The following is a 26,684-nucleotide window of genomic DNA, read 5'->3' as shown; positions in this document are numbered from 1 at the left end:
TAGCATATTAAAGGGTGTTTGCTGTATATATTTTTTATAGAAGACTAAATCTTGTAGAAAGCATGTGTTCGAGGGCTCTCTAGTCAACTGTTTGTACATTAAAGTCGTATAGTGGTTTCCCCTTTTCCTCATTGTTGTTTTTTTTATTTTTCAAAGATATTTAGAGTCCTCATGTAGCTTAAGATTGGAAATTCGAGTCTATTTGTATGCCATCGCTGTGTCATCAAATTCTTTGCTGCATATTCCTTATTTCAAGATAGATTGGTTCAACTGCTTAAGTTAGTTAGTTAGCCTTTCCCAATTTTAAATTATGCACATTGTTGTATTAGTTTTTATTTATGTTAAAAATGAGTAATCTCGCTATTATGTTGGGTTTGGCATTCAACTTTCCTTTAACAAAGTACAGATTAAGTATTGATTTCTCTCTTGTTGTTGTTTGTAAATGACTAAGGTTTTGGTAAGCTCAAGTTTGATTTCCTTGCTGTGAAGTTGTTTTTTTGTGAAAGTTCAAGTCATTTTAACTTCTAGCGGTCTTTCTTTTTTTAGAAAATCTGTGCGTTCTTTTTTTTAAAATTGTTCAGAATCACCATTGATGGACTGAAAATATTTTGGTACAACTTGGTTAATTTTTATTTTTTATTTTATACGTAAAACTAGTGGCATTTATTCGAGGGTTTGAGATGGCACGAGTGTTTTCTTTCTTTTCTAACTTCCTTGTCCAGCCCCCTTAGTAACTGATTTAATGTGTTAGTTATTGCTTTTATCACAAAGAAGGTCCTAGTGATTAGTTTAAGCGTAATTCCTCCCCATACATTTATGGTTGTTTAAATATGATCATTCACTGTGTGCTCGTCTCCTCTGCTAAGTTGATTTTATTTTATCTTATTTTATTTTTATTTATTTATTTATTTTCTTCTTTCTTGTCTTTTCCTTCGTGGATTTTAATTGAAGAACTGATCTTTTTGATTTGCTCATTAGAAAAATCGTCATGGTAAGTTTGAATCATGTTAGAATAGGTGTGTTGGCGGGCCCCCTTTTATCACTTAAATTTTGCCAATCTTATTTTGACACTCTTAGAAGTAGGCGGGTCATGTGTTAACTTTTTTTACTTTATTTATTTATTTATTTATTTTGCTAAAGTTTGTTGTCAGTAGTCCAGTTCAATCATATACAGAATGCCATTAATTTTCATAAAGTCTTTGTTTTTTCATTTCTAATGGTCTTCCGTGATTCATTTCCCTTTAGGCTATCTGTCAAATTGCTTCTTGTTTTTCTAATAAACTGTTATGGGCACTAATTATTTATTTATTTTTTCTTCGTTTGCATGTGAAATCTGCTCAAGTCCCCACGGACTTTATCCTTACATTTTCCTTGGGCCACGGGGGCCCAATTTTAGTTTATTTGAGTTAGTCAGCCAAGCCATAAAAGTCGATGAACAGGGTTGAGGGAATCCGATGCCGAGGAGAATTGAAAGATTGGGCCAAAGACCCACTCTTTACATAAAAAAGGAGATTGTATTTTGTTATTTTGGGCCTAAGCCCTTGTCATTTTATTTATTATTATCTTGTTAGAATTTAGGACATGTGAAAGATGGGTCTAAGGCCCAAAGAAGTAAATTTCGAAATTTAGTCTAGGACAGGTACAAAAAATGGGCAAGCATTGGGTCAAAGGCCCAAAATGAAATAGGCCCAAATACTGGTCCAGGCAAACAGAAACCCGGTCTTGGGCCCAAGACTCTCTCTCACTCTCTCTCTCTTTTATCTATTTCGTATTTGTTCAATTGTTTATTTGTTATTTAATTTTAAGGTTTCCTAATCAATTCCCCAAAAGATAGTCACTTCGGGATTTTCTAAAGACTAAATAATCATGCTTATTTTTCTACTCAAACTACTTCAAATTTTACTTAATAATATTTTAAATATTTCCCCACCCCCTTAAAAATGATTTTAAGTCATAATTGTTTATTCCCTCTATTTAATCAAGTATGTTTATCCTCTTAAAATATTTTGCCAAATAATTAATTGTCGGATAACCACATTAGTGGACATTTTAGGTGCTTTTAAAACCTTCCTAGAATGTTAATAAGGACCTCGAACCCTTTTTAAGTTTTCACTAGATTGCTGTTTTAGTCTTTTGAAAACAATAGTTTTCTTGATTTTTCTTAAAAATTAAGTGGCGACTCTTAAACCAGTGAATTAATATATTTTCCTAATAAAACACTACAAACTTTATTTTCATCTTAGATTTTTAATTATTACTTGTTGTTTTTTTAGCCTCGATTATTGTATTATCTTGTTGTATTTTCTGCTTATTGCTACTGCCTTCTTTTACATCTTTCTTTGAGTCTAGAATCTATCAAGAAACAACCTCTCAGGTCTCCGTACACACTATCCTCCTGAGAAGGCCAGACCCCATCAATGGGACTATACGCTGAGTTTGTTGTTGTTGTTGTTTTTGCTGTTAATTTTGTGAAGTGTTTGTTAGCCTGTGAGTAAAGTCATGAGTTTTCTTCCTTTGTGACTCAACCAAAATTTGTTTTCATTTGTGTGGAAATGAATTCTGGCTAATTATTCGTAGACATATTAGACTGATAAAACATAAATTGGACAGAATTTGAATCTGCAGTTCTCATATTGTCATCAAACTACTTAACTCGAACGATATATGCCATCTTGGATATCCTCCGTTCCATCCCTAAACTTTGAGGACTATAACAACGTGTCTCTTCCGTTCTACTCTCCGAGAAGACAAGAACAGCAGTCTCACTCTCATACTCACCTATAAGTTCCAGGAAGATACAAAAAAATGTTTAATCAGTGGTATTGAATCTATGAAGAACATGCCACGTATGGACTTCTGCACTGTCTTCCATCAGCAGGTCAATTCTTGTGGAAAATTGGCTCGAGCTGGTGCACTATGTAGGCGCTGTATTCAGAGTAGATTTCCAATCTAACCTTAATGCATTAGCAAAGTGACACTCCTATTCTTAAGGTATAAAGTTGTTATGTTTCTTTCAAAGTTTACACACTCTTATCCTAAACAATTTTGTTGTGTGGTGGTCCTATTCCTGGAATCCAATTAAGTTGGCAAAACAAAGATATTTTTTTGTCAATAATAACGTTGCACACAAAATGCATGTGTAATGTGTTATATACAAGTGGTGGGACTTTGTGCTTTGACTTAAGAATGTGAACTATTGATAGTTTCCGGCATTCACTTGTGTGACACATTGAATGGGCATATGTGATTCACAACTTCAAATTGACTGAAAATGACTACGTAACCAATAGTAAAATTTTCTTTGCTTAATTTGTGTTATATATACCTCATCAAAATTGTTGAATAGACACACAAAGCAAAACATTTCTTGATTTCTTCTCTACCAACTTAATTAGTTTTGATCATTTTTAGTGCAGAAATGGATTGTGTAAAACTTGTATTGTTTATGCTATATACCTTTCTCGGTCAACTTGTTTTCTCCTTATCCTCACCTCATTTGTGCCCCGAAGATCAAGCTCTTGCTCTTCTACAATTCAAGAACATGTTTCCCATTAATCCTAATGCTTCTGATTATTGTTTTAAATTTAAAGAGTTTCATTCATATCCGAAAAGTCTTACATGGAATAGGAGCACAGATTGTTGCTCATGGGATGGAGTACATTGTGACAAGATGACGGGACAGGCGATTGAGCTCAACCTCACTTGCAGCGGACTTCAAGGCAAGTTTCATTCCAATTGTAGCCTCTTTCAACTTTCCAATCTCAAAAGGATTGATTTGTCTTTTAATAATTTCACTGGATCGCTCATTTCACCTAAATTTGGTGACTTCTCCAGTTTAACACATCTTGATCTAACAGTTACAAGTTTTTCGGGTCAAATTCCTTCTGAAATATCTCATCTTTCAAAATTACACGATCTTCGTATCTCTAATGTTTATCCATATGAGCTTAGATTCGGACCTCACAATTTTGAATCGCTCCTTAAGAACTTGACCCAATTAAGAGAGCTCCACCTTCACGATGTGAACATCTCTTCCACCATTCCTCTGAATATCTCTTCTTATTTAACAAATCTACGGCTTCCATTAACAGAGTTACGTGGGGTATTGCCCGAAAGAGTTCTCCACCTTTCCGATTTAGAATTCCTTGATTTATCAGAAAATCCCCAGCTCACTGTTAGGTTTCCCACAACCAAATGGAATAGCAGTGCATCACTCATATACTTAAATCTCTATGATGTGAATATTAATGGTAGGATACCTGAATCATTTAGCTATCTAACTTCACTTCATGACTTGAACATGGGTTATTCTAATCTGTCAGGGCCTATTCCTAAACCTCTATGGAATATCACCAACATAGAGAGTTTGTTCCTTAGTGATAACTATCTTGAAGGACCGATTTCCCAGTTCTTGAGATTTGGAAAGCTTAGGGTGTTATACCTTGGATATAACAACTTCGATGGCCGACTTGAGTTCTTATCCTTTAACAGAAACTGGACGCAACTTGAAGTATTAGAGTTTTCATCCAATAACCTAACTGGTCCAATTCCAACTAATGTAAGTGGACTACAAAACCTACAATGGCTCAAATTGTCATCAAACCACTTGAATGGGACTATACCTTCCTGGATATTCTCCCTTCCTTCACTGACAGTGTTAAACTTGAGAAATAACACTTTCAGTGAAAAAATTCAGGAGTTCAAGTCCAACACATTGTTGGAAGTTGATCTAAGACAAAATCAGCTGCAAGGTCCTTTACCAAATTCACTCCTAAAACAGCCAAACCTAAAATTTCTTCTCCTTTCACACAATAATATTAGTGGACAGATTGCTTCAACTATCTGCAATCTGAAAACACTAACAGCTTTGGACTTAGGAAGTAACAATTTGGAGGGAACAATCCCACAATGTTTGGTTGAGATGAATGAATACCTTTGGAATTTGGATTTGAGCAACAACAGTCTTAGTGGGACTATCAATACAAATTTTAGTGTTGGAAACGATCTCACGATCATTAGCTTGCATGGGAATAAGCTAACGGGGAAAGTCCCACGATCTTTGATCAATTGCAAGTACTTGAGACTTCTTGATCTAGGTAACAATCAGTTGAATGACACATTTCCAAACTGGTTGGGATACCTACCTGATTTGAAGATTTTAAGCTTGAGATCAAATAAGTTTCATGGTCCCATTAAATCTTCAGGGAATACAAACTTGTTTGCGCGGCTTCAAATTCTGGATCTATCATCCAATGGATTTAGTGGTAATTTACCAATAAGTCTTTTTGGGAATTTGCAAGCCATGAAGCAAATTGATGAGCGTACAAGAACCCCAGAGTATGTTTCTGATCAATATGCTGGTTATTATGATTATTTGATGACAATTACAACAAAGGGACATGAGTATGATTGTGTTCAAATTTTGGATTCTAACATGATTATCGATCTCTCAAAAAACCGATTTGAAGGTCATATTCCAAGCATTATTGGAGATCTCGTTGAACTTCGTACCTTGAACTTATCTCATAATGTCTTGGAAGGTCATATACCAGCATCATTGCAAAATTTATCTGTACTCGAATCATTGGATCTCTCATCTAACAAAATCAGCGGAGGAATTCCACCACAACTTGCATCCCTCACGTTTCTTGCAGTCTTAAATCTCTCTCACAATCATCTTGTTGGATGCATCCCCAAAGGAAAACAATTTGATACGTTTGAGAATAGTTCATACCAAGGGAATGATGGGTTACGTGGACTGCCACTCTCAAAACATTGTGGTGGTGATGGTAGGGTACCACAAGCAACAATTCCAGCTGAGCAAGATCAAGAAGAAGAAGAAGATTCACCAATAATCAGTTGGCAGGCGGTTCTCATGGGTTACGGTTGTGGTCTAGTTATTGGACTGTCTATAATATACATAATGTTGTCAACTCAATATCCAACATGGTTTTCGAGGATGGTATTGAAATTGGAACACAGAATGATTACGAGAATGAAAAGGCACAAGAAAAGATATTAGTGAGTAGCGACTTCCAGGTATATAACTTGATCTATTTTATTTTTTTTCAATTTTTTTTTTACCCTCCCTAGAAGCTCCCACCCCTTTTGCTCCCTTGGTAACTCGAACTCACAACCTTCGGGTTGGAAGTGAGAGGTGCTTACCATCCGAGCAACTCCCTCTTGTCATTCAACTTGATCTTTATCCTTCAGAAGATTATTTTTTATATATCGATGTAATTTCTACCTACTTCATCCTTTAAGCTCTTGACTTTAATTCTTCATTTTTGAAAATTGCAGGATTCAAGTCTACTGAATTGCTGGGATGCAATAACACGAGTTTTCGTTTACCAATAGTCTGTTATAAAGTACGTAGTAATTTATTCAGCCTGATTATTAGTTAGCTACTTCATTTCGAATGCAATGTTCAGTTCATAAATTTATGAAGTTATCTTATCTTTTTGTTTTAATTACATCAATAATTTCAATAGCAAGCTAAACGTGTACACCTTTTAAGACTCTCCTAAAAATTGGCTTAAATATCCTTATGGTGTTAAAGATTGCTCTAAAGTCACCACTCCTTGTTAGTCGAAAATCACACTTGTCTAATTTCAAACGTTTATATGTAAAAAGAATCGAAGATATGCCTTTTTTTCTCAACTTTGATCTGTAGAGGTATTGATCTAGTCGCCTCTGCTCTCTGTGCATTCCTATTTCTTAATAAATCTCTGTGACATTAGATACAGGCCTTGTACAACATACCTTGCAGGAAAACAATAACGGATTAGTTCAAGGAGTACTAAAAGTTCTGTTAAAGAAAATGCTTAAAAACTACATATGACATCTCGTACTATAAAAAGAATGCAAGCTTGAGTCCACTTCAAATCATAATATATCGGATACTCATTTAATGAGCATTCTCAATAACAGAGCTTGGATCAAATCTATATTATGTGCACAGAATTATGAAGCATGAATACTAGTTCACCTCAACTTTTTCCTTTTCTTTTTGCTAAGAATAGGCATTTTGTTGGGTTATACACATTTATAAGGGTGAAAAAGATGCCACAATTTACACCATCCTGTATCAAACAGAGCAGAATCGAGATGAAGATTACTTAGCTTTATAAAAATTATTGATAAAAATTATTGATCTAGGAAATAGATGCATTCTTGAGCTTATGCTCGAAACTAATTAAGGGATAATTCTCAAAGGAGTATGAAAAGTTCAGTTATAGGAAGTTTCGTTCATAACATGATTCAAGAACTTGCTCAAGACATGGCATACACCTTCTTTTGCTTAAAAATTCAACACTACTTAAATAAAAGGACACTTATTATGGACCGGAGGGAGTATCAATTTGGGACAGAAAGTAAAGACCTTAAAATCAACACCAGAAGTGCAGATCCAAACAAATTTACAAGACGAATTGTGAAAATAGACGGACATCATGCACAAAAATATGGAATAAGAAACTCTTAAAATGGTGTGATACCGATGACTTTGGGTAAAACTTGCACAGTTTACTCCTAAATGCCTCACATCATTAATTAGCAGAATCATAGGGTTGTGTCATTTAAGTACCTAAAGATGAATTTGAGTGTAAATAAGATGAATTGGTAAAGTTCTACTGGTTGATAATATAATGTTGAGGGATCACGTACAACGCCCAAGGACAAGATCATAGTAAAACATATGACAATCTGTCAGGATACATTAACTTGAATAGCAACGACGACCACAATGGGGTTGGTCTAGCAGTTGAAAAGTTGGAGAAACAACATTAGAAACAGAGGTTAGAGTGCAAAATCCATATGCAGGATCCTTTTAACCGATTTTGATGAGTCGAGATTTCATCACCAAGCTGCTGCAGTTATCAGATCCACTAAATTAAACTGTGAGCTGGAACCTTGTGTAGTCCAGCATCTAACATTGCTTTTCTCAAGGCTGTATATGAATGATATAAAGTGATATACAGCGGAAAGGGCAAACATATGGTCCATATACAGTAATATACGCTTGGTATATATACAGGTTTTCAAGGGCAAAAATAGGGCCAAAGCCCAAACACAACCTGCAGCAGGCCCAAGAAGGGCCCAAATTCAATTTCTCCTTCACTCTTAACCTATTTAATTGTGATTATTTATTGTTAGTTTTTTATTAACTCTAACTTTAAATAACTTAATTAAATCCCCCAAAAGATGAACTATATTCTTTATGTCAGTTTATTTTAATATAATTCATTTTTTTTTATCAACTTTTATACTTTTATTGAATATATTTAGTCAAAACTTTTTATTTATTCTTCAATTAATTTAAAATAGTTTTCATACTTTTAGTTAATCAAATCGGTTTAAATTATTATTTTAAAATGATTCAAATAAATTTTAATTAATCTAGTTTTGTTAAAATCCTAATCACTTGTAATTAAGTTCAAATATTTTAATTAAGGCTCCCCTTTCTAAAAAAATCAAAAATTGTTCTTTGCTTAACTATTTTTTTCAAGTTAATATTAAAAGTCATTTTTATAATCACTTTCCCAAAAATAATCAAAAAATATTCTAACTAAGTCGTAGGATAGCCACGTGTTTGCGGATGCTTCTAATGCCTTAAAAACCTTCTTGAAGCGTAAATAAGAACCTCTTACCCATTTTCTCTAAAATTTTAAAGACTTAATCTATTATAGTCTTTTTAAATTATAAGTTTTTTTTTAATTTCTTTAAAAAATAAAGTGGCGACTCTTTTCTAAGTATTTTTCTCAAATTGTTTTATACTTAAAACATTTCAAAAGTGATTTTTCTAAATATAGTAAAATTACAATATATATATATATATATATAACATTTAGATCATTAGATCGGATGATATGTGTCATCACTAAAAACATTTTATTCACTCAACTCATTCACATGACATCATAATAAAAAGTGTAAATTTCATATATGACATATATTATAGTACTATTTTCAAGTTATCGCAGTAGATTTAGACTTTCAAGCTATAGCATTAAAAATTTCAGATTATAACAAATTCACAAAAAAAAGAAATGTTTTTATTAATTGGAAAAATCTTTAAATAAAAATAAAAAGATAAACGAAAGTTTAAAAAAAATGGAATTAAAAATAATAAAGAAAAAAACTGAAATTGTGGCCTGTAATTTAATTTGAACTTATTGTGGATAATTAATGATTAGCATGAAATAAGGGATCCAAACAAATTAACAATATTTTTTATCCTTAATTCACTCAAAATCAGTTAAAATAAAATAAAAAATCAGATCATATCATTTTTTTCTTCAACGTTTTCTCTCTTAATTCTTCAGCCTAAAAAATTACCAAAATCGAGTAATTGAAGGTTTTTTTTCATTGAAAAAATTGATTTTATTGAGATGGACAATTACGTATCAATTCTAATTAAACGTGGTGGAAGATGGGATCATTCGGGTTAGCATTTATTATTGTTTAGTGTTTGTTTTTAAATTACATTGAAATGGAAAAAAAAATTATTAAACTGTAAATCGTCTCTATGTTTAAGATAATATCATTACTTGTTAACTGTTGTGAAATGTATAATATTAGTGATTTTCTGCTTTTGTGATTGTTTTGTGTATTTTTTTTTCTTAAAGTATAAAGTAATTGTATATCCAAATAATAAATTTAATAGAATTATTGGAAAGAAATTTGTAGGAAAATGTGTTACGTAAGATGTAAAAAAAGTTATTTGAATTTTTGACGAATTGTATAACAAGTGTTTTAAGTTGGTATTAAATTATAAATTTTAGTGTGTTATATTAGATGTTGTCATTTCTGAAGTAATTAGTGAGTTAGAAATGAATTATTTGGTACGATAAACTATAGATATTTGTAATGTATGATTATTTATTGTATGAAATGTGTATAAGTGAGTTTGAAAGTTGTTATGAAATAAGTTATCTTAATGATATATGTGTGAAATGTATATTAAGAAAGTATGAAATTTGTATGAAAGCGTGTCCAGTAATTAAAAAAAAAAGTTATTTGAAATTTTGACGAATTGTATGGTAAGTGTTTTAAGGTTGTATTAATTTTGAAATTTTATTGTTGACATTTTTGTATAAATTTGTGTGACATTAATGAAGTATTTTCATAAAAAAAATGTACATATTTGATGTATGAAATTTGTATTAAAATAGTATGAAAGTGTTTGGAATGTACTATTTGAATAATATTTGTATGAAATGTTTTTTGATTGAATATAAAAATTGTTTTGTAATGTTCTGTCTGTCTGAATGATATTTGTATTTCGAATTGTTTGTTTATAATGTGAGACTAATTTATATTTTTTTTAATGAAACAGGGAATTATGTCGATTTTCAAATGGAGGGGGTTATATACGATTCTTCTAGTCTTAATGGTGGTCTAGTAAGTGCGATAACATCGCAGCTTATGATAGATACTAAGATAAATGATTTAGAGATATTAAGTGGGTATGAAATCTGTTTTGTAGAGTATTGTCTGAATGATATTTGTATGAAAAGATAATGACAAGTGTGTATAGTTTTGCTATTATAATGAATTTTGTGGATGAAATTTATATGTTCTTTGGATGACTAAATGCTATTTTTTTTTTAATGAAACATGGAAATATGTTGATTTTCAAATGGAGGGGATTATATGTGAATGTTCTAGTCTTTATAATGATCTAGTAAGTGCGATAACATCGCAGCTTATGATAGATGGTGATATTAATGATATAGAGATAAAATATATACTTAAAAAATAATTAAGTAGTCCACATTTAAGACCAGTTATCGCTGCGAATTCCTTGATTCCAAAACGTAATTCTGCACCATTTATTTTCACAACAAACATGTCGTCTCTGACATTTTCAGATTCAAGAATCATCAAATGCCGCAATAGTTGACATTGAATCTTTATGTTGTGCATGTCATAAAATACACAAAAAGGTGTTTGTTCCAGAAATTGTTGAAACCTCTCTTGCCCGAGGAAAACCAACAGATCAGCAAACACATTCATGTTTGTACATGAAGACCAGTGTGTGTATCTTCCTTGCCTATAAAATAAAATTATTTATACTAAATTAAAACATACTTCATACAAGTATTATTCAAGTTTCATTCCAGTTGTAACTACAGTTTAAAGATAGTTATAATTAAATTATATCATATAAATTAAATAAAAAATAAATCAAAATCATAAAAACATTGGTAAAAAATATATAAAAGTATGTTCATACAAGTATTATTCATGTTTCATACACATGCATATAGATAAATTTTAGTAATGCCTTATACCATATTTATAAAAAAATCCACACCAATTTTATTCAAACATCATACCATTTTCATGTGCACTATTGCATTCATCAATCTACTTTCATAAATTTATCGACATACGCTAAAAATAATTTAACAATTTTAATACATTAATGGATAAATTGAAAAAGAAACCTTCTTAATAGGAAAAATCCCAATTTCATATAAAAATTATTCAAAATTTATACAAAAACAGAGTAATTAAATAATTCATACAAATTGCATACCAAGTTAATAATTCATACCATATACACAATTAAGAGACAATCACATCAATGTTAATATACATTCATACCATTTGCATATCAATATTGTATCAAAATTCATACAATATCCATCAATCAAACATTAAATTTAGATTCATACACATTTTTTTCAGATTTCGAACAATTTTTACACAAACAAGTATTTCGAAAACAACAATAAGCATAATATGATATAAAAAAATCACTATTTTGACTAATGTGAAAATAAATTAAATATAGTACTTATTCTAACAACTTTTTTTTGTGTTTTTTGGATGTTGATATTTCTGGTTTTTTTTTTTTTGGTTCTTCTTGTTGATGGTTTTGAAGATTGAGCAATTTCTACATTTGTTTTTTTTTTTTTGTGTTTTTTTTCTTTTTGATTTCACTAGCAAAATCAGAATCGTAATCAGAAGGGGTTTCAATATTTTTCCCCTTCCTCTTCTTCCCCTTTTGATTTGCCTGGATCGCCCTTTTCTTTGCTTCACTTTTTTATCGCCCTTTTCTTTGCTTCACTTGTTTTCTCTTTCCGATCCTTCAACTGAGATGAACCACCCGATGCCTGATTTTCAATATTCGTTGAATTTTCAACAAATTTAGGGGGTGGGGGGGATTGAGTTAATATATTAAAAGTTGGAGCATGAACTTCATCAGTAGAAGTTCCTTCAACCAATCTGGGACTCTTTTGAGGCGTTTCAATGAGTTTCTTAGACATGATTTTGTTGAAGAATTTAATTGGACGACGATTGTGAAAATGGTGTAGTTGACTGGTGAGAAAAATGGGAGAGACAAGGTGAAAGTGGGGTAGTGGGGGTGATGGCGTGTAGATTTGAATAGGCGTGGGTGGAGGGTGGTGGGATTGAGGTATAGGAGGTTTGGAGTGTAACATTAAACAAGGAAGTCTAATCTATGTAAATCCTTTAATATGTGTAACTGATGATTTCAATTTTAAAAGAGGAATTGAAATCAAATTAATTAAATATTATTAATTAATAATATAAAAATATAAACAGATTAATCATTTATTAAATAAATTGAAATTGATTTTTAAATTAAATTAAATTTAATTGATATGTCATAACCTATAAATAAACTGTTATAAGTAAGAATTGTTTTAAAATATGTTTAAAACCCGTAAAATTTACTCTTAAATGTGTATATGGCGTGAATTTTCCTAATAAAAACATAGAGAACTTAACTTTATGTTCTGAAACATAAATTTGTAGTTACAGAGTTCGAAAATATTTTTTATAGACTCATCGAAAGATCAAAGAAACATCAGGAAACCATGGACCAAAGTTGAAGTCTTCTATCTTTAACTTTTTTCATTGTAGCATATATCAAAAAAAATTAACTCAAAGGAGATTTGGACTCAACTTCAACTTCTTGTGTACAATATTTCTAGAATAGTAAAACAAGTTGATATCTAAATTTACTTTGAAATGGCCTTCATACTTGGAACTATTATTACTGCAGAACTTTAATCACTCATTAATGTATAAAACATGTACCCTATTGAGTTTTCTTATTGGAAGAAACGGTAGTCTATCAATTAGTAATGACTTTCCAATTTTTTGGTAGTTTATCAATTAATTAGTAATGACTTTCCAACATAAATTAAATGAATACATGGATTCTTTATTACCACAATTTTTTAAAATAACAGTTTTTTTTTTTAAAAGAAGGAAAAAATGGTCAATTAATTTTGTACGGGTATTTCGTAATCCAACTTCGCACTTTGAAGCTTCACAATTAAAATTGAGCTTGATATTTTCATTGGAACGAACTTTCATTCTTTAACATGTGTATCTTGAGGAGAAGAGAAAGGGAAAGTTCTGAGTGGGAACCAAAACAAATACCTTTTATGTGACATTTTTGTCTATATATAATAACGTATAAGACAAAATGCATTTGTTAAATACAAGCGGTGGGACTTTGTTACGTTGTTGCTTTCATTTGAACATACCGAATGTGCATATGTGATTGTCAACTTAAAATTGACTGAAAATGCTTAATTTATGCTATCTCTATCTCATCAAAATTATTGAATACACACACAGAGCAAATATCTTCTCTACCAACTTAATTAGTTTTGATCATTTTTAGTGCGGAAATGGGTTATGTAAAACTTGTATTTTTTATGTTATATACCTTTCTCTGTCAACTTGTTATCTCCTCATCCTTACCTCATTTATGCATCGAAGATCAAGCTCTTGCTTTTCTACAATTTAAGCACATGTTTACCATTAATCCTAATGCTTCTAATTTTTGTCGTGAAATAATAACAGACCAAGAGATTCAGTCATATCCAAGAACTCTTTTATGGAACAAGAGCACAGATTGTTGCTCATGGGACGGAGTTCGTTGTGACGAGATGACGGGACAAGTAATTGAGCTTGATCTCAGTTACAGCACACTTCAAGGCAAGTTTAATTAGATGATATGTGTCATCACTAAAAACATAGTATTTCACTCAACTCTTTCACATGACATCATAACACAAACATAGAACACTCTGCTTTAAGTTCGGAAACATAAAAATCTGAACCAAACTCAGTTTAACAATGAAAAAATTGAACTTTACCTACTATAACAATACAATTACGGAACTATCTACTATATATAACAAAACCATATGTTCGTCACACAAAAGTAACTGAAACAAGGAGTTTCTTTCTATATATATATGTCTAGCTGAAACTGATCGATCACTGTTTTCCAGCAACTGTTGCATTCTTGTTTGCCTTAAGAGTATAGGAATGTAGTTATTCTGGACTTGATGGGAAAAGAAAAAAAAGTTGGATTATGATTGTTGACTTGGAAGTCAAGATCTATGCACCAACCAACACGATTATCCTAACCAGTCAATTTCTTTTTGGAATTTTGACCTGAAATGTCTTTTCTCATAGTCTATACACTAAATATTATTCTTATTCTGATGACCACCTATTCTGACTAATCAAACTTTTTGAATTTTCGACTTGAAAGGTTTTTGCCCAGTCTATACACCAACTAAGAAAAATTTCAATTCATAATAAAATAGCAATTTCTTACTTGACTTTCTCTTGTTAGATTACATAGTCTTCGCATATGGTGTGACATATTGGGATGATTATTCTTGACTCATTAAGTAACAATAGGGTCATTATTGGACCAAACTATTACTTGTATGCATATTTTTGGACCAAACTATTGACAACACGGGCATTTTCAGACCAAACTATTAACTACGAATATTTTCCGTTGAATTTATGAAGGACATGCCATTTCTGGACTCCTGCATAGTCTTCCATCAGCAGGTCAATTCTTGTGGAAAATTAGCTCGAGCTGGTGCACTATGTAAGGCATTGTATTCAGAGTAGATTTCTTGTCTAACCTTAATGCATTAGCAAAGTGTGGTGTGTGATAAGTGGAGCGTGGTGCGTGTGGAGTGTTACTAAGAGAGCCAAAACAAAGATATTTTTTGTGACATCTTTGTCTATAATAAGGTATCAAACAATGTTATTACAAGTGGTGGGACTTTCATTTGAATTCAGAATGTAAATTTTGATAGTTTCCTACGTTCATTTGTATGACACATTAAATGTGCATATGTGATTGATAGACAACTTCAAATTGACAGAAAATGACTGGGTAACCAATAGTAAATTTTTCTTCTGTTTTAATTGTGCTATATACCGCATCAAAATTATTGAATACGAACACAGACCAAACATATCTTGATTTCTTCTCTACAAACTTAATTAGTTTTGATCATTTTAGTGCAGAAATGGGTTATGTAAAACTTGTATTTTTCATGCTATATATCTTTCTCTGCCAACTTGCTTTCTCGTCATCCTCACCTCATTTGTGCCCCAAAGATCAAGCTCTTGCTCTTCTGCAATTAAAGAACATGTTTACCATTAATCCTAATGCTTCTGATTATTGTTTCAACATAACAGGCCAAGTGATTCAGTCATATCCAAGGACTCTTTTATGGAACAAGAGCACGGATTGTTGTTCATGGGATGGAGTTCATTGTGATGAGACGACAAGACAAGTGATTGAACTTGATCTCCGTTGCAGCAAACTTCAAGGCAAGTTTCATTCCAATAGTACCCTCTTTCAACTCTCCAATCTCAAAAGGCTTGATTTGTCTCTTAATAATTTCTCTGGATTGCTCATTTCACCTAAATTTGGTGAGTTCTCTAACTTGAAGCATCTTGATTTGTCACGTTCAAGTTTTAAAGGTATAATCCCTTCCGAAATCTCTCACCTTTCTAAACTACATGTTCTTCATATATGGCACAGCATGGGTGATCTATATGAGCTTAGTCTTGGGTCTTACAATTTTGAACTGCTCGTTAAGAACTTGACCGAATTAAGAGAACTCCATCTTTATTCTGTGAACATCTCTTCCACTATTCCTTCAAATTTCTCTTCTCATTTAACTACTCTACAGCTTTCAAACACACAGTTACATGGGATATCGCCCAAAAGAGTTCTCCACCTTTCCAACTTAGAATCCCTTGATTTATCATATAATCCCCAACTCATTGTTAGATTTCCCACAACCAAATGGAATAGCAGTGCATCACTCATGGAGTTATATTTCCATGGTGTGAGTATTACTGGTAAGATACCTGAATCATTTAGCCATCTAACTTCACTTCATCAGTTGGACATGGGTTATTCTAATCTCTCAGGGCCTCTTCCTAAACCTCTATCGAACCTCACCCACATAGAGAATTTGTACCTTCATAATAACCATCTTGAAGGACCAATTTCTCAGTTCTCGATATTTGAAAAGCTCAAGTACTTGTCACTTCGAAATAACAACTTTGATGGACGACTTGAGTTCTTATCCTTTAACCGAAGCTGGACTCAACTTGAATTTTCAGATTTTTCGTCCAATTACCTAACTGGTCCAATTCCATCCAATGTAAGCCAATTGCAAAATCTAAAATATCTCTATTTGTCATCAAACTACTTGAATGGGACTATACCTTCCTGGATATTCTCCCTTCCTTCACTGACAGAGTTAAATTTGAGCAGTAATACTTTCAGTGGAAAAATTCAGGAGTTCAAGTCCAAAACATTACATATCGTTACTCTAAAACAAAATAAGCTGGAATGTCCTATTCCAAATTCCCTCCTATACCAGCAAAGCCTACAAGTACTTCTCCTTTCACACAATAATATCAGTGGACATATTTCTTCAGCTATCTGCAATTTGAAAACATTGCAAGTGTTAGAATTGAGAAGTAATAATTTGGAGGGAACAATCCCACAATGTTTGGGTGAGATGAGTACAGTTCGGATTTTGGATTTAAGCAACAATAGTCTTAGTGGGACAATTAATACAACTTTTAGTATTGGAAACCAACTCTACATCATTAAATTGAATGGCAATAAGCTACAGGGGAAAGTTCCACCATCTTTGATCAATTGTGAAATATTGGAATTTCTAGATTTAAGTAACAATGAGTTGAATGACACGTTTCCAAAATGGTTGGGAGACCTACCTCATTTGCAGATCTTAAATTTGAGATCAAACAAGTTCTATGGTCCAATAAGGACTGGCAACTTGTTTGCTCAAATTCAAGTCATAGATCTCTCATCCAATGGATTTAGTGGAGTGTTACCGGTGAGCCTCTTTCAGAATTTTCAAGCCATGAAAGCAATTGGTGAGAACAATGGAACCAGAGAGTATGTAGCAGATATTAATTATTATTATTATTACAAAAATTCCTTGATAGTGACAACGAAGGGACTGGATCATGAACTTCCTCAAGTTTTGACTACACAAATAATTATCGATCTCTCAATGAATAGATTTGAAGGTCGTATTCCAAGCATTATTGGAGATCTCGTCGGACTTCGTACCTTGAACTTATCTCATAATGTCTTGGAAGGTCATATACCAACATCATTGCAAAATTTATCTGTACTCGAATCATTGGATCTCTCATCTAACAAAATCAGCGGAGAAATTCCTCAACAGCTTGCATCCCTCACATTTCTTGAAGTCTTGAATCTCTCTCACAATCATCTTGTTGGATGCATCCCCAAAGGAATTTGCAAGCCATGAAGAAAATTGATGAGAGTACAAGAACCCCAGAGTATGTTTCTGATGAATTTGCTGGTTATTATGATTATTTGACGACAATTACAACAAAGGGACAGGATTATAATTCTGTTCGAATTTTGGATTCTAACATGATTATCAATCTCTCAAAGAACAGATTTGAAGGTCATATTCCTAACATTATTGGAGATCTCGTTGGACTTCGTACCTTGAACTTATCTCATAATGTCTTGGAAGGTCATATACCAGCATCATTGCAAAATATATCTGTACTCGAATCATTGGATTTCTCATCTAACAAAATCAGCGGAGGAATTCCACCACAACTTGCATCCCTCACATTTCTTGAAGTCTTAAATCTATCTCACAATCATCTTGTTGGATGCATCCCCAAAGGAAAACAATTTGATACGTTTGAGAACAGCTCATACCAAGGAAATGATGGATTACGAGGATTGCCACCCTCAAGAGATTGTGGACGTGATGATACGGTAGCACAAGCGACAATTCCAGTTGAGCTAGATCAAGAAGAAGAAGAAGATTCACCAATGATCAGTTGGCAGGCGGTTTTCATGGGTTATGGTTGTGGTCTAGTTATTGGACAGTCTGTAATATACATAATGTTGTCAACTCAATATCCAACATGGTTTTCGAGGATGGTTGTAAAATTGGAACAAAGAATTGTTACGAGAATGAAAAGGCACAAGAAAAGATATTGGTGTGTAGCGACCTCCACGTATTCAACTTGATCTTTATCCTTCAAAGATTTTTTTTTTATATATCGATGTAATTTCTACCTACTTCATCCTTAAAGCTCTTAACTTTAATTCTTCATTTCTGAAAATTGCAGGATTCAAGCCTACTGAGTTGCAGATAAAAGTCTTTATTTTTCATAGTTTGTGGTGTCTCCATAAAAGATATGACTTTTCTTACTTTGAGACCCAACCAGATTTTGTTTTCATATGTCTATGGCATTTAGAAATAAATCCGACTGACAAACAGAAATCGAACAGAAACTTGAATCTTCAGATCATTCAATCGGGCGATACATGTCATCACTAAAAACATTGTATTTCACTCAACTCTGTCACATGACATCATAACAAAAACATAGAGCACTCGACTTTATGTTCAGAAACATAAAATTCTGTAGTTACAGAGTTCGAAAATACTTTTTACAGACTCGTCGAAAGACCAAAGAAACATCAGGAAACCATGGACCAAAGTTGCAGTCTTCAAACTTTAAATTTTATCATTGAAGCAGCAGCAAAATGCCCAATCGACGTATCATGAGAAAGAGACTACGATCTCAGAAATGGGAATCTTTCGGTCCATAACTCAGAAAATCTAGTATCCAACACGGCCTCATGGTCTCAGAAGGAGCATCTTCTGTTATTATCATCAACGAATTCAGCATTACACGCTATAGTATCCAACACGGCCTCATGGGCTACTCAATGCATTGAATGTAAATAAGATGAATTGGTAAAGTTCTACTGGTTGATAATATAATGTTTAGGGATCACGTACAACGCCCAAGAACAGGATCATAGTAAAACATGTGACAATCTGTCAGGATATTGTTCAACATACAATAACTTGAATAGCAACGACAACCACAATGGGGTTGGTCTAGCAGTTGAAAAATAGGAGAAACAACCTTAGAAACCAAGGTTAGAATCCTAGCAGAACACAAGCTGACCTGTGTTGGTGGTTGAGTTACGCACTATCTGTGTTGGTGGGAGGTAGGCGGTACCGATTGAGTTAATCAAGTATTACTGCTACACAACAGCAACTACGCATCAGTCCCAAACAACCACTTGCATAGAAACCTGCAATAATGTTTAAAGCCTTAACTAAGATTAGAGATGAACACGCAATTAAGTGATAGAATTGCTAGTGATCCAAATCCATATGGATTTGACACTTCATTTAGGTAGAAGTCAAGCAGAACCGCTTGCCTATAGGTGATGTTTATCGTGATCAACTATTGTTCAGATTATTTAATTAGCAAACCGCACCATAATTTCAAAGTTTTGGGGCAAAGATAAAGATTCAGAAAAAGAAAAGTAGAAAACAAAAAGAAATACCTCGCCAAACAAACTTTAAAACCAGGTTTCTTTAATGTATCCTCCTTGATCTGAAGCAGTGCTTCAATCTCTGTGCAAAATCCATATGCAGGATCCTTTTAGCTGAATTTGATGAGTAGAGATGCCATCACTAAGCTGCTGCAGTTATCAGCTCTACTAAACTAAACTGTGGGCTGGAACCTTGTGTATTCCAGCATCTAGCATTGCTTTTCTCAAGGCAGCAGCATGATCCCACCTCTCTGCGCCAGCATAAATGCTTGAGAGTTGCACATAACGGCCAGAATGATTCGGTTGCGACTCAAGCAATAGTTGTGATACTTCATTTCCCAATTCAATAGCTCCATGAAGTCTACAAGCACCCATCAGAGCCCCCAAGACAGTGGCATCAGCTTCAAAAGGCATCTTCTTTATGAAGTCGTACGCTTCCTGCAGTAACCCAGCTCTCCCTAAGAGATCAACCACACAACCATAATGTTCCATCTTAGCTACAAGTCCAAATTCATGTGACATTGCTTCAAACAATTTAAAACCGAAATCAACAAGCTTGGCACGCGCACAAGCTGATAGAACAGCCACGAAGGTAATCTCATTCGGTTGCAGCCCCTTTGCCCTCATCTTCTCATACATCATTAATGCCTGCTTCTCTCTTCCATTCAAAGCTAGGGAAGAAATCATAGCATTCCAAGCGCAAACCTGCTTGCTAACCATTGCATCAAATATCTTTGAAGCATAAACCAAACAACCCATCTTTCCATAAAACGCGATCAATGCGGTCGTCGTGAAGACACTCAACTCCTCATTCTTTACCATGTAAGCATGTACTTGCCTCCCGAGATATAATGCCACACCAACATCCAAAAACGTGCAAGAAGAAAGAATACTAACAAAAGTCGCCTCATTTGGCTTCAATAAACCACACTTCACATCCTCGTGTACCATCATTCTCTGGAAAAACTTAACAGCAACTTCAGAGCACCCGTTCTTCATGTACCCATGAATCATACTAGTCCATGAATAAACATCTCTATAAGACATGCGAGAAAACATCAAGAACCCCAAACCCATATCCCCATTTTTCCCACAAGCATCAAGCATCGCATTATACGAGACAACACACGGTTCCGGAATTTCATCAAACACCTTGCATGCACTCCCGAGTTCACCTGTGTGCGAATACAGCCCAATGAAAGATGTACACACATACGGGTCACCCAAGACCCCTCTTCTCAAGACTTGACAGTGAAGGTTCTTGCCTATATATGAAGCCAAACGGGGAGGGAAAGACGAGGCTGCTTTGATAAGGGAAGGGAAAGTATGGCTATTCGGCTGAGCTTGATGAAAGAGCATGTGGGTGAAAAGGATGAGAGCTGTTTGAGGCTGAGAAATGTTGAGATAAGCCCTGATAAGAGTGTTGTAAAGAAGTGTGTTGATCCATTGAGAGGTAAGGAGGAGACGGCCGCTCGTTGTGAGCAGGGAATGTATTTGTCTAATTTGGTTTGAGTGTTTGATAAAATGCTGCAGAAGTTGAAGCATATGTTCAGGTTTTTTTGGCTTTGGCATTCCAACATTGTCAGCACCTAAGATCATGGGGAAGTAATTTATAAGCAGTCATAGACATTTTTCACTGTCCCACGCAGTGGCGGAGTTATTAAAATATAAGAAAATAAACACACAAAGAAATCAAGGGGATTCAACATCTATTAAATATACAACAACAACAACATACCCAATGAAATCCCACAAGTGGAGTCTGGGTAGGGTAGAGTGTACGCAGACCTTACCACTACCTTGTGGAGGTAGAGAGGTTGTTTCCGAAAGACCCTCGACTCGAGTATAGCAATCAGAGTAAGTATGAGAAGGAAAAATGACAGAGAAGATAATATAGCAACTACTATGAAAATAGTAACAACAACAAAATAATGCAATAATCGGAACATCATAAAAATAGATGGCGGTAGAAAGCAAAAGCAAGTCACTACAAGAATAACGTTACTACAACGACAGACACCACTAAGCCAAAACTCTTTGGAAAGTAAGAGAACACTCCACTACCTATTAATCTTCTAACCTAATCTGCAACCTCCACACCCTCCTATCTAAGGTCATGTCTTCAGTTGGAGCTGAGGTCCAGCCGAGTACATAAAAAAAAAAAAATTATGCAGATTCTTTTGGTTTGACTTAGCTATTAGAATTTTCATTTGATCATTACTTGTTACACTATCAATTAACATATGTCCTAGTCCATAAGAAGGCATTTACTAAAATCTTGTTGTTGACTTATTGAAACCTTACCATTGGGCTAACTATCTAAGAAAATGGCTGTTAGTTATTTGTTATACATCAATTTCTATTCGACCTCTTTTATCCTTGTAGCTCTTAACGTCAACTCTTGATTTTTGAAAATTGCCGGTTTCGAGTCTAACTAGTTGCCGGAATGCATATACAAGCTTTTACTTTCATAGTTATTGATGTTTCATGAAGTGTTTATTACCCTATGAATAAAGACATGAGTTTTCTTCCTTTGCAACTCAACCAGATGAAATCTGTCTATAGTATGTAGAACTAAATTCAGTATCATAATTATTAGTTAACTATCTCCACCTATTCCTTACCATATTAGTGGACTACACAACCTACTATTTCTCATATTGTCATCAAACTATTTGAACAAGACAAAATGTTCCATCCTGGTTATCCTCCCTTCTTCGGTTTTGAAGAAAAACCATCAATTTCATTGGCGAAATTGAGGAACTCAAGTCCAAAACATAATCTTGGACTGATTTAGGGGGCAAAAATCAATTCCTAAGAATGTCATCAAATGCAATAAGGGTCAAAACATCTTTTGAGCCGAGCATCTATCGGAAACCGTCTCTCTAGCCCCAATAAAGGTAGGTGCAAGTGACTCCACTTGTAAAACTACACTAAGTTAGTTGTTGTTGTTATTACAAAAGGGACAAAACAGAAACCCCACCAAAGCAAAACAAACTTTTTCCCACAAAACTTAGCAAACAAATCAAAAAGAAGCTATCTTTGAGTTTCAAGATTCAACCTTTTTTCACTTACAAATCTAATACTTCAAAAACATCTCATTATACTATCAAAAAAGAACATACAGTTTACTCATCTGTAAGTAAAGAATGAAGCAAAGGAGAAAAAAATTATACCTTTCAGCTGCAAATCCTTGAATTTTAGCCAAATGGGGTTTCTCTATTATGCTTTTGAAACTTCAAAACAAAACAAAAAAATTATTAGTAAAAAAAATATCCCTTTTTGCTTCTGCTGATTTCACTGATGAAATTAGGGCTCCACTATTCTCTCGGGTAATGGGTAAAATGATGTAATTTAAATGCTGAATTGATCCCTAAGCTTTTCTTTATGTGAAGTTTGATCCCTTTAGTATCTACAAGTACAACTTTTTAATTGAAGAGAAGCTACATTAAAAGTGTGTATATATTTAATTATATACTTCATCCGTCTCAAAATATTTGTTCTTCGTTTTTTTAAAAGTTAATTTGACTAATATTCAAAACTGAATCAGATTTAATGAGTACTATTCGGAGTTGAATCAAATTTAATTAGTTTAATATTCTATAATTAAAATGTTAGTAACAGAAAACTTCATGAAAAGTATTATAAGAAGCAGTTTTTCTCATATCAATATGATAAAAAATATATTTTAAAATATTGGTCAAAATTTATGTAGTTTAATTTTCGGAAAAAAAAAATATGACAAGTAATTTGAGATGGAGGGAAAAAATGATTTTAATGACCATCAACTGAAAATTGTATCAAAAGAATGTGAGATGTGTAATATTCTTGTTCTTATCCCAAACACGTTAATGGAATAGGGGTTAAAATTCACAAATATCTATTCATATCACGTATTAAATTTGAAATTTTATGACTTTAACTATTTTTTTAAAGAAGTGCCTGAAAAATGGTCAATAATCACTATTTATTATGGAATAGAAGTATAGATTATTGCTCGTGGGATGCAGTTCATTATGACGAAATAACATAATAAGTGAATGATTTTAACCTCACTTTAAACTAATTTCAAGAAAATTTACACTCACGGATTATTCAAAAAGTATCTATAACAGATAAAGATAATCTAATTTATATAGAAAAAAAATCTTATAATGATAATATATATCACTTAAACTTGATAAATAACACACAAAAGTCCAAATTAATTATTTTAAGGTAAAGATTAGTCCACGTAGTATACAAATTATGCAATAATTCAATCAACAAATTAAATGCATGGATCTTAGATTATTATTATAATTATTACAACTAAATATTATATCCGTACGAGTTCAAAGTGCAAGTTTAAATTTAAAGTTTAATATTAATTGTTTAAAATAAATGTGCCAGCTCTAATTAACAAGGCTAATCATATATTATAATTAAGCAAATCTTTTTATTCAATGAAAGTGCTTACATTATGATTTTGTCTTATGGTTGTTGTGTCTGCTCAACTAATTAATGCCACATGTAAGAATTTGAACTTCAAAAAAATCAAATTATTTTACTCTTACTTGAAAATTTAACAAATTTAATTAAAGTAATAAGAGTAAAGAAAGTGTGTTGTTTGTGGATTTTGGAATAGCAAGAAATAGGTTCGTGTTCTGATTTTAAGAATTATAATGAAATTTTTTTGCTATTAAAATTAGATAATAATAATGTTACAATTATATTAATTGGAACTTGGAATAAGTGATATGAAACTAAAAGTTGGAATAATTGTAAAAAAAAAAATGACTTAAGCATATATTTTTATAATTATTCTTTTCGGCCGATGTTTGGTATTCATATTTAAGTCCAACTATATTCAGATTCACATCAAAAATCTCACGTTTGAAGTAAAACACTCTAGAACAACGACAACTTCCTACTCAAAGCTCGAACTGAAATTCTCTTATAATGAATAAAGGAATATAGAAAATCTCTTATTCATATTATAAGGGTTCGATAAAATTCAGATGCACACCCAAAAATCTCATATTTGAGTTAAAACACTCCATACTCAAAACTCAAACTTGAAACCTCTAATTAAAGATAAAAGAGTACAGATAGATCTATAAGTTACAAGTTATATTTTAACTATCAAAAATTACAAGTTACATGAATTTTTTTTCCCAATAAACCCATAAGATATTTGGATATTAGTTAATATGCAAATCTTCCATAGATCTTTTAAACAATAATTTAAGAAGAATTATCCATAATTGAATAAACTTCCTAGATATGAAATCTGCATATTTAAGATCACAAATCTTTCAATTAACACTTAAACCAATTGTTGAACTCCAAGTATATTCTAATGAGCTGGAAGTAGATAGCAAAACTTAGACTTTATACTCTTAATGTTCTTTTTATCTCAAATAAAACAAAAAAAAAAACATTAAAAGGAAAGTTCAAAAAAGAAAAAAGAAAAACACATGATGCCCTTTACAAATGGTACAACAATTATTTAAACCACTAATGTGTTGGACCAATAAGTAATCCCTCCACCAATAACTATCTTGGCAGAGTAGTAAGTACTCATTCATCCTTAATCAGATGTCTCGAGTTCGAGCGCTGAATATGAAGTCGGCTTTGCTAGAGAGTAATTTACCTATCAATGTGAACTTCTCGACGCGAATCTAAATTTAACCGGGCTCTAGTACTAATTCATTATTAATCAGATTGATGTCTCGGATTCGAGCACTAAATATGAAGTTGCTTTTGTTAGAGACTTATTTACCTATCAATGTGAACTTCTCAGTGCGAATCTAAATTTAGTCGGGCTCTAGTACTCATTCATTATTAATCAGATGTCTCAGGTTCGAGCACTAGATAGGCAATTGCCTTTGTTAGAGACTAATTTACCTATCAATGAGAACTTCTCAACGCGGATCTAAATTTAATCAAGCTCTAATACAGGTATCGAACATCGGTGGAAACCAAGAATACTTACATGATAGCTCATGTTGCAAGTTTTAAATGTGTATATAGCATGATATATAAGTGCATGCAGCCTTTAGGAAAATAGAATAAGCATTTACTTGTCAATATTCCCTAATTATTGACAAGTTCATGAACTTATCCAACAAACATTAAGGTCTATAATTGCAAATTTTGCAGAAAAAAGATGTATTTTGTTTTTTTTTTCTCCAGTTTTTGTCTGTACTTTTAACAATCCCATGTTTTGAATCTCATAGACAGTAACAATTGGCTTTTGAAATAATGCAATTCCTCATCCAACATATGGCCATCATATTGTCTTTACATATGTTAGATTAGGTTCCACTTCTTCTCATGTCTCAAGAATGATTTCTAGTGTCGAGTCAGCTTGCGTGCATGCATAGATATCGAGTAACTCTGATCCACTAATGCTTAGGTAGATGGTGAGAAATCATCTACTGTTATTTCATTTCACGTGTCTTAGTTTGACTGCACACGAAGTTTAAGAAAAAACGTCAGCATTTTGTTGTCTTAAACTAAAGATATGTATAATGTACAAACATTTGATCCTTTGAATCTTGATCTAGGTCAAGTACATGTGCTTAACACCTTTTTTAAATATTGGGATTTCATTAATATTTTTTTCACTTCCAAGAAGTTGTAAGCACATCATAATGATTGAGTATTAAAGAAATTAATTAGTAGTTTTAATAAGTAGTTATGCTAATGACCTGTGATTCAGTCTTATCAAAACTGCCTCTATTATTTGCTTAACAACAAATTGTCAGAAAGAAATAATGTTAATTACACTTGACTTTGTTAAAGAGGCATGTTTTATGTCAGTTTATCATGTCAACAGTACCTAATCTTAACATAAACTAGAAAATTAACAAAACCAAACAACCCCTAGTGTTTTGGTTCAATGTCCAAGGTAGTACAACACATGATGTGTGATAAGAGCAGCTTATGTTGCTCGGACTATTCAAAAATGTTGATGGTCGTGTGTCTGATCCTC

At 32.8% G+C, this 26,684-nt stretch overlaps 3 protein-coding genes across 4 annotated transcripts in view; 2 read left to right on the top strand and 1 right to left on the bottom strand.

The window, feature by feature from the left end:
* LOC125853599 (putative pentatricopeptide repeat-containing protein At1g10330) overlaps positions 1–22,978 on the bottom strand; it is a 63,737-nt gene extending 40,759 nt beyond the window's left edge. Inside the window, exons 1-3 of one of the 2 annotated variants that reach the window (XM_049533323.1) lie at positions 22,882–22,978; positions 19,718–21,294; positions 19,330–19,459 (exon numbers count right to left, since the gene is read on the bottom strand). In XM_049533323.1, the coding sequence (XP_049389280.1) occupies positions 19,874–21,277 (1,404 nt within the window). In that variant the 5' untranslated portion in view covers positions 21,278–21,294; positions 22,882–22,978 and the 3' untranslated portion in view covers positions 19,330–19,459; positions 19,718–19,873. Of the gene's footprint in view, positions 1–18,724; positions 19,460–19,717; positions 21,295–22,881 lie in introns of those variants that run through there. The other variant, XM_049533322.1, reaches the window with a different exon arrangement.
* On the top strand, positions 3,323–6,033 carry LOC125853591 (receptor-like protein 9DC3). The gene is made up of 2 exons (XM_049533308.1): positions 3,323–4,364; positions 4,512–6,033. Exons 1-2 carry the CDS (start codon positions 3,419–3,421, stop codon positions 6,020–6,022), a joined length of 2,457 nt encoding a protein of 818 aa, XP_049389265.1. The 5' UTR covers positions 3,323–3,418; the 3' UTR covers positions 6,023–6,033.
* LOC125853590 (receptor-like protein 9DC3) lies at positions 15,284–18,517 on the top strand. The gene is made up of 2 exons (XM_049533307.1): positions 15,284–17,219; positions 17,633–18,517. The coding sequence occupies exons 1-2, from the start codon at positions 15,330–15,332 to the stop codon at positions 18,374–18,376; spliced, it is 2,634 nt and encodes an 877-aa protein (XP_049389264.1). The 5' UTR covers positions 15,284–15,329; the 3' UTR covers positions 18,377–18,517.
* Positions 22,979–26,684: the final 3,706 nt, after the last annotated feature.

This window comes from Solanum stenotomum, chromosome 1 (genome assembly GCF_019186545.1).
Source record: "Solanum stenotomum isolate F172 chromosome 1, ASM1918654v1, whole genome shotgun sequence".
NCBI lineage: Eukaryota > Viridiplantae > Streptophyta > Magnoliopsida > Solanales > Solanaceae > Solanum > Solanum stenotomum.
The sequence above is the reverse complement of the archived record's forward strand: the minus strand, read 5'-3'. Positions and strand labels throughout refer to the sequence as shown.